At 36.5% G+C, this 8,796-nt stretch overlaps 2 protein-coding genes across 2 annotated transcripts; both read right to left on the reverse strand.

Moving 5' to 3' along the window:
• Nucleotides 1–4,104, reverse strand: LOC106094625 (chromatin-remodeling complex ATPase chain Iswi). Its single transcript, XM_013261861.2, has 4 exons — nucleotides 3,982–4,104; nucleotides 2,932–3,155; nucleotides 2,613–2,861; nucleotides 1–2,555 (listed from the first exon to the last, which is right to left on the reverse strand). The coding sequence occupies exons 1-4, from the start codon at nucleotides 4,030–4,032 to the stop codon at nucleotides 1,181–1,183; spliced, it is 1,899 nt and encodes a 632-aa protein (XP_013117315.2). The 5' UTR covers nucleotides 4,033–4,104; the 3' UTR covers nucleotides 1–1,180.
• Nucleotides 4,105–4,962: 858 nt separating this feature from the next.
• Nucleotides 4,963–6,011, reverse strand: LOC106094677 (UPF0587 protein CG4646). Its single transcript, XM_013261911.2, has 2 exons — nucleotides 5,668–6,011; nucleotides 4,963–5,301 (listed from the first exon to the last, which is right to left on the reverse strand). Exons 1-2 carry the CDS (start codon nucleotides 5,918–5,920, stop codon nucleotides 5,063–5,065), a joined length of 492 nt encoding a protein of 163 aa, XP_013117365.1. The 5' UTR covers nucleotides 5,921–6,011; the 3' UTR covers nucleotides 4,963–5,062.
• Between the last annotated feature and the right edge of the window lie 2,785 nt (nucleotides 6,012–8,796).

The following is an 8,796-nucleotide window of genomic DNA, read 5'->3' on the forward strand; positions in this document are numbered from 1 at the left end:
TTCTTAAAAACGATTGGATAAACTCTTTATTCTCTAAATAAAATATTTATTGTATTTCTGAAGAAGCTTAAACTACATAAATTAATAGACGGCTGAACAATCCCATGGCAGCCGGTTGTACGTACGAGATTGATCCGATGGAATCCTTCATGGGCAAGGGCTGCCGTCTCAGTGTACAACACACTACTAATACAACAACACAGACGGTTGAAGCTATTTTGGAGTTTTCTTTCGACATTTTCACACATACAAATTAAAATGTTATGCAGGTATTACTTAAATGTAATTCTTGAGTGAGTATCGGGTGTGTTCTTGGTTTCAATTTCACTTTTCCCTTAAAAACAAATTGTTATTATAACGTAAACAAATACCAAAAATTATTTTTTTTTTTTTTTGAAGCACTGCTTTGGTTTTATTTAAGAAAACTTATGATGATAATTTGACATTTCATTCGTGTAATGATAACAAGTTCTTTATAGGTTTTAAAGGGGAAAATGAAACACATAACACACCAGATTATTTGACTTAATTTTAGGGCAAAAATAAAAATTCCAGTACAAAATACATGAAATGGACAAACCTAACAGAGGATAATTCATCCAGTAACAATTAGAAAAAATTATAAATGTATGCCATACTAAACATCGACAAAGAAGGTGGTTATCTTTGTCGATGTTTAGTATGGCAATCGTTTTTTTTTGTCTATCTATGTAATCTTTAAATAAATAATACTTGACAGAGATTATTTGGATAAACATTAAAAACTCCAGTATATCAGTTTTCAAAAAGGACAAACTTAACGGAGGAAAATTCACAAAGTTATAACAGAAAATAAATATTACTGGGTCTGCTCTATTTGGATAAATTTTTTGGATAAATATTAAAAACTCCAGTACATCAGTTTTCTAAATGGACAAACTTAACGGAGGAAAATTCACACAGTTATAACAGAAAATAAATATTACTGGGTCTGCTCTAGGTTTTAATTGCGTCATCATAAGATTTCTGATGGTTTAGACAGGAAAGCCAAGAACAGCCCATATAACTTAAAAAAAAAGTGGCTAATTTCAATTTGGCTCAATCATCTGTTTTCCATTTATAAAATCGTATGACGTAAGCCATGAATTCAGATTTAATGAGCAGTGTAAATGGGATCTTAGGATATTCACCCACTTACTTCTTAATTTTTAAGTTTTATGTCATCATCAGCATTTTTGTGATTTTCATCGCCATTCTTTAGTATTTCATCGATTTCCTGATCGGTTACTTGAAAATAATTATCATCATAGGCATTCCTTCTGCTGACTTCAATCATACTCAGTAAGACGTCATTGGTGAACGTCATGCCATTACGTCCCTGCTGAATTACCAAATTATCCAATGTCAATTTCTTCTTGCTTATTTTGTCGACTTCTTCTTCAATCGAATCTTGGGTTATGAAACGGAAAACTCTCACTTCTTTCGTTTGTCCTATGCGGTGAGCACGATCCACTGCTTGTAAATCCCATTGAGGATTATAGTCGGAATCATATAGGATTACAACGTTGGCCGAAGTCAAGTTTATACCCAATCCGCCAGCTCTTGTTGACAAAAGAAAAATGAATTTTTTCGAGTCCTTGGCATTGAATTCGTCAATTTGTTTCGCACGATCCTCGTGTTTTACTTTGCCATCCAAACGACCAATCTCGTAAGAACGCCAATCCAAATAGTCCTCCAAAATATTTAACATTCTTGTCATAGTGCAGAAAAGTAAAACTTTGCATCCTTGGGCTTTTAGTTTTGGCAACAATTTGTCCAAGACCATCATTTTGCCGGAATTGTTTACCAAATTCATGTCTGTTTTGAAAGGAGGACCTTCTTCAGCACCTTCAAACAGATAAGGGTGATTGGTACATTTACGTAAATGCATAAAAGTACATAGCAAGCGCATATTGAGATGTGCTTTTGAAAGGATAATCTTCACCCAATCCTTTTGCAATTTGGTCAGGCCCACTTTTATTTCCGTTTCTTTTTTCGGTTTCAGGCTCTTTTCAACATCTGCCTTCAAGCGTCTCAAGATGAAGGGTTTTAAAATGTCTTGTAATCTTTGAACTAAATCGACATCATCCAAACAGGCATCGCTGTTGAACCATTCATCGAAATCCTCACCCGAATTAAAAACATCAGGCAACATAAAGTTCAATAGGGCCCATAACTCATGAAGGTTGTTTTGCAAAGGCGTACCAGTAAGTAGTAGGCGATGCTTGGAGCGGAATATTCGAACGTTCACCGATAATTTTGATTTTTCATTCTTAATGCGATGGCCTTCATCAATTATTATGTATTCCCAAGAGATTTTATTTATAATTGCCTTTTCATAAAGACACATTTCATATGAGGTCACACATACGTCCCAGCCACCAGGCAAAAATTCCTTCTTTTTTATGTTCTTGCGGGTTGCTTTATCTCCGATTAAACCAATAGTTTTTAGGGAGGGGCACCATTTTGCAAACTCATTCATCCAATTTTGCAGTGTAGTCTTTGGTACAATCACAATATGAGGACCAGATTGATTTCTAAAATGTTACATGGAATCAATTGTAGATCACAGTGGCTATATAAAAGCAACCTACCGAAAATGTTTCAGATAGCCCAAAAAGGAAATGGTTTGTAATGTCTTACCCAAACCCATCTCGTCTGCCAGAATACCATTGATATTATTTTCATATAGAGATATCATCCAATTAAGACCTATTAATTGATAATCTCGCATTATGCCGTTCTTTATATAGTCTGGCGAGGCATCAAAGCGAAAACTGTTGTTATTCTGAATATTTTCAGAAATACATTTTTCTTCACTTTTGGATTTTCCCATACTTTTTCTGCATAGAAAACAAGAATTAAAGAAAATCTCAAGAAAAATTCTTTTGATTAGAGAGTGATTTGGTTTACCTTAGATTTGATTTCTTATCGTTTTGAGGAGTTATTATGTTATTGTTGTTACTGATGTTAGCCATAGAATTGGCAAAACTATCAACTTGCTGAAGCAAATGATTTAATCGTTTGGCACGATCTGCAATGCTTTCATCGACATATGATTCAGAAAATCGTTGTTTCTTGGCCTTTGGATCAACCATGTCAGACAATTTACGTTTGACGGCAACTTTCTGTTCAATCTGTAATTATAAAAATTATTGTTTGTTCTTTAAAGTTTGGCGCGACCGACACAGGATAACTATGAGCAGCACACAGGCAGGAATTTTGAGCTCAGACTTGTGTGATGTTCATGGTTATCACGGGAAGTTTCCACAGTCTCAGTGAGGGGTCAGGGGGCACTGGCCTCTTAGTATTTAAATAAGATCCAGTGCCACCTGATCCCTCACTGAGGCTGTGGACGCGCCTGAAAGACTCTCCTCTCGAAATCGCAGACTGTCCACGGCCGCATTAGGAGCTACTCCGCATAAAAACGAAGCTTTCCACTATCCGCAACCTGTGGACGAGCCCTGTACCAATGATACAATGAATGCCAATGATACTTGAGATGACAAGAAGAGTTTTTGGTGCCTTCAAATAACCAATGGCCAACTTCAGCGTCTGTTCCCAGTTTAGGAGCGGCTGGAAAATGATCAGAATTACTCTTAGAAATAGTAAGAAAAGACTTCCCTAACGTTGACGACGATAGCATAGTTAAACGCATCCAATACAACGGTTGCGTTGGCTAGGTCATGTTGTCAGAATGAATGAAGATGCTCCAGCGAATAAGTCTTTTGAAGGCGATCACGATGGTACACGCAAACCGGGACGTAAGAGTCCGATGACAAGATCAAGTGGTGAGAGGCACCTCGAACTTTGCTGTCAGAGATTATAGACGTTCGGCAAATGGTACAAATGAAAAGTAGGTTTACGCTGCTTTTTATTTTGTTTGTTTTATAGTATAAAACAACAACATACAACTAATTTTTTTAATTTAAACAATTTTCCGCCTGACTGTTTATAACTTACCATATTTTCCTTGTTTGATCCATTTAAGCTGTTTCTTGTGTGTCTTCGCATGGTTGCGCACTTTTTTGTAATGTACTTTAACAAATAAAAGGATGTGAAGGCATTTGGAGGCCCAGGCACAGGAATAATATATCCTACCCCTATTTTCGTATTAATTTTTGCGGGCTTTTTAAAGCGGGCCTAAAGTGTGCAATTATTGAAAGTTGTAGTGTATCGTAACGAAGCAGTATTTACTTTAAATTTATGGTTCGTTTACATGCTAAGATTGGTCAGACAAATCTGTATGCATCATCATATAAGAATTTATTTGCAGTTTTATTTTAAAGGCTAGTACTATGTTCGTTTTCACCACCATGTTTTCGCGATTACTTTTTTGAAACTCTACACAATAAACAATGATAAAATTAACTTGTTTAATATAATTTTTCTATAAGTAATGAGGGAATGTCCTACTGAATGAAATCAGCGAGTTTTTTTGCTTCAAAATCTATTATCTAAAAAATTAATCGACGAAAAATATTGCGAAAAGAAACGTTTGCCAATTCTTCAAAACAAGGGGTTGAATTATTGTATTCGTGAACGATTAAATTCGTTCGAAATCTCTCTATTGTAAATAATTTATTTCTTCATTGAAAGGGAATTTTTGATATTAAAGATAGCAAATGTTTAAATCGATAATGATTTATATAAAATTTGACATCAAAATGTGTTGTATAACATCCATTAAATATGAGATGCACTCTCACTCGATATGAAAGCTTTCTCAATCACATTGACCCCAGGTTTTTCATCCCATGAAGCCGGTGTTACGTACCGGATTGACCCGATGGAGTCCTTCATCGGCAAGGGCTGCACCCTCAGTTGTTGTAGTAACAACAACGAAAGCCTTATCAAGCACGCATGCGGTAAATCGGCCTGCTTTTTCATATATTTAATTAATTAAATTTTTTTCCTCTTTACAAAGCATTATACATAAATGAATTTAATAAAAATAAATGTTTATTAACAAATTTACAATGTATATTTTTTTAAAACGTATTGCTCCATGTAGTGCTGTGAGTGGCATAGGTAATTTTCATGTTTACTTCTTTAATTTTATAAATTTGGATGCAAATTCATATATACCAACAGAGTTACTGTTCTTTTCATCGTAATCTACCCAATCGTCTTCGGATAGATCAACATTTTCAAAAGTTTGGCCATTTTCCGCAGATTTTACGATCCATCCAACACGGGGAGAAAATTCCACAGGCTCGCTTCCTCGGCAATCGAAAACGACAATTGTTTTGAACTTACCGCTATCCTCCTGAGTATAAGCAACTGTAAAAATAAGGGAATAATCTCATCAATATGCTATTCCATATGATAGTCACGACAAAGCCACAGAAATGCCATGGAATATGCCTAAGATAAGTAGAAAATCAATTTACAATTCTGTAGGCTCCATTAAAAGTTAAACTAGAATCAGATCCATCAAAATGTGCACAGCAGCATTTAGATAATGAGCAAAACAATATTTACAGAACACTTTCCACCATATAAACATAGGGGTCAAGTTTAAAAAATGGATTTGACAACAAATTTATCATTTCTAGTGTTACCCATAGCACCAGGAACCCCCATGATTGAAGTAAAGTCCATATTTAGAATTATTGGTAGTGCAGCTATAAAGCTGCTGTTCCTTACCATTCGATTTTTCCACAATATCAATAGAATTTTCTCGACTACACATTTTGCATTTCATATAGAAATTAAAACCATCCGGATTGCGGGAGTCTTGTTGAGTCCTCTCCGATTCTGTAATATCATGCCATTTGTCAGAGGTTTCACCGCAGTTGGTGCAGGTCAGCTTTACAAAGAAGGAGTAGTCAGGATGGCAAGTCTTTAGCTCTTCAATATTTTCCAGATTGGCCGATATTTGCAAGCCTACACGCACCATGATTGAGCTTTTTAATCCACGTTATTTAATTTATATTTTTAATGTATACAAACGAGGCGGTCGGCTTTCGTTTCTTGTCATTTGTCAAAAATAAAAATATCTGACAGTGAATAACGATTACTCTTGGTATTGTTTAAGGGGTGTTAACACCTTAATATCTATCTTGGAAATAAATTGTGGGAAAATGCTAACCTGTGGGGTACAGAAATAGCCTGTCAGAATTTAAAAGTTTCGATATCGTACAATTAATTTAAACTTTCACGAATTTCATATTATGGCAACCCTGGCGCATAGATTCTATGGCGAGGCAGAGTACAGACTATAAAAAATCCCATGTAAAATTTTTTATCAGAATTAAAATTTTGGAATATTTATATAGGCGCTGACTTTCTATAGAAGGGGTGTAGACAGTTTCGTCCATCAAAGGATGTAAAGCACCAACTCCATGCAAATTTTTGGCTGAACTGTATTTTACGGAGTCGTTAGGAAAAAAATCAAATTTTTTGGATACCCCTTAATTTTGACCCCAGGAACCCGAATATGAAGTCCGTTTATGGGGCTCTGGCCCGTGGGCCTCTCTAGGGGCAAAAAAGGCAATTGGGGGAAGTTGTCCAACCTAAGCCACATGGGTATCAAATGAAAGGTATTGATTAGTAGATTACAAATATGCCAAAATTGATTAGTTGATTAGTAGATTAAAAATATGCCATTGGTCCAAAATATTGACCCGGGCAAGGTTTTTAGGGACAATAAAATCTATCGCTGCGCAAGAAACCACATTTGTATGTGGTTTCTTGATCCTTTCCAGGCCTTATAAGTGCGCAAGCTTGTTCCGGTCTATAACACCGATCGCTGCGGGAACCTAATAGCCGTTGGGTATTCAAAGGCGTCATTATCCTTGTCATATCGATTATTACAGGCATTCAGTATTTAAGCGGCAGCCGGTGCTAACCGGCCTCTCCGCTCGGATTATGGAATGTTTCGAATATGGAGTAGCTGAAGTTGCAGCCGCGGACATTCAGCGATATGATACTCGATATGGAAAGGCGAGTTATTGGCGCCTTTAAATAACCAATGGCCATAACGTACGCTCAGCGATCGGTCCTATGAACCGGAACAAGTTTGCTCACCATACAAACGTGGCCACAACAACACCAAAAAGCTGGAAATCTATATTTGGTTACCAGATGGGCCTTCATCTAGGAAGCCATGACTCGTTCAAAAGCGCCTTAAGCATAGAGCAGATATCACCAGATATGGGGAAATTCGGATATTAACGAAAGGGTGACCTGCTTATCGAATATATTATAAGTTGCAATCTGGCGATTTGTAATAAAGGGAACAAAACAGACCTTTATTACCAGGAACAGGCAGGAGGTACTAGATATTACCTTTGCATCGGAAGATATACGCGCAAGAATAAGCGACTGGGAAGTGTTGGATGATCACAGGAAAATACTGCAGAAGTGGTCCCTCGCCTAAACAGAAGAAAGGCGGATTGGGTAAACTTCGGCACACATTATGCACGACTATCCATTCTATACCAGAGGATATAGACATAATGGTCAAGCGGATCACCAAGTCCCTGAATGACTGGCTGTGAGCATTCCAAAACTATGTGGCCTCATTTAGACTTGAAGAGGTCTACTGATTTGCTGCCATTGGCTAGAACAGACGTCTCAGTCATTGTGTTCGTCATGACAGGTCACTGTCTAATCGGAAAAATGCTGACAGACTGAAGGTTGCCAGCAACGACTTTTGCAAAAGCTGTAGGGATAGCGAGGAAGAAGAGACTATAGAACAACTTCTGTGTGTGTGTGTGTCCCGCACTAGCAGTTAGAAGAAGTTCCACTTTAGGTTCTCATTTCTTGGAGAACCTGTCTGATTTAGAGGATGTGAATATCTTTTTAAGGCGATCTTGATGGTTCAACGGTAGGAACTAGATTGCATCTTCCTTCTTCCGTTCCTGTGGTATTACAATGGACGAAAACGTCTAAGTGAGTCTGATGGCAGATTTGCCAATTAAACTTAACCTAACCTAACCTATTGGGTTGGCCAAAAAGTAATTGCGGATTTTTTAAAAGAAAGTAAATGCATTTTTAATAAAACTTAGAATGAACTTTAATCAAATATACTTTTTTAACACTTTTTTTCTAAAGCAAGCTAAAAGTAACAGCTGATAACTGACAGAAGAAAGAAAGAAAGAAGAATTACAGAGTCACAAGCTGTGAAAAAATTTGTCAACGCCGACTATATGAAAAATCCGCAAATACTTTTTAGGCAACCCAATAGTATGCTGGTGGTTGTTGTTGTTGTAGCAGTGTGTTGTACACTGAGGCTGCAGCCCTTGCCGATGAAGGACTTCATCGGGTCAATCCGGTACGTACAACCGGCTGCCATGGGATTGAGTGCTGGTGCTGAGTACATACCGCCCCAACAGAAAATATCAGAAACAGTGTTAAAGAATAACCAGCAGGAACCGATGAGTTGAGAGTTTAGAATATATGCAAAACTCTTAAGACTTTACAGCATAAAATAAGTTGGCATTCTGTTAACTCAATTGAAAAAGGCAAAAGAGCTGTAAAAACCATACAGCATCTGCATAAAAAGTGAGGTTTGCATACATTTTCTGGTATCATAAAAAAATGCTTGCTCTTTTGAAGATTATTAAAAATATAAGGTTTTATTTAAATATTTATATACGTCTTTTGTGTTCAAAATATAAATATGTAACTTACATACATATTACCTTACTTTAAGCTAACTTTATAAACTCCCTTAGCGTTTTTGTTTTGTTGTTTGCTAGTGAAAACCTTAACACAAAATGGTTAAAAAAAGACAAGCATGAAATCAATGTTGCAAACAGTCATGAGTTA

This window comes from Stomoxys calcitrans, chromosome 5 (assembly GCF_963082655.1).
Source record: "Stomoxys calcitrans chromosome 5, idStoCalc2.1, whole genome shotgun sequence".
Classification (NCBI taxonomy): domain Eukaryota; kingdom Metazoa; phylum Arthropoda; class Insecta; order Diptera; family Muscidae; genus Stomoxys; species Stomoxys calcitrans.

Coding starts and splice junctions, on each gene's coding strand:
- LOC106094625 (XM_013261861.2), bottom strand. CDS start 4,032: ATGCGAAGACACACAAGAAACAGCTTAAATGGATCAAACAAGGAAAAT. Junction 2,862..2,931: donor GATAAGAAATCAAATCTAAG/GTAAACCAAATC, acceptor TTTTCTATGCAG/AAAAAGTATGGGAAAATCCA. Junction 2,556..2,612: donor GGCTATCTGAAACATTTTCG/GTAGGTTGCTTT, acceptor GTAACATTTTAG/AAATCAATCTGGTCCTCATA.
- LOC106094677 (XM_013261911.2), bottom strand. CDS start 5,920: ATGGTGCGTGTAGGCTTGCAAATATCGGCCAATCTGGAAAATATTGAA. Junction 5,302..5,667: donor TATTGTGGAAAAATCGAATG/GTAAGGAACAGC, acceptor TTATTTTTACAG/TTGCTTATACTCAGGAGGAT.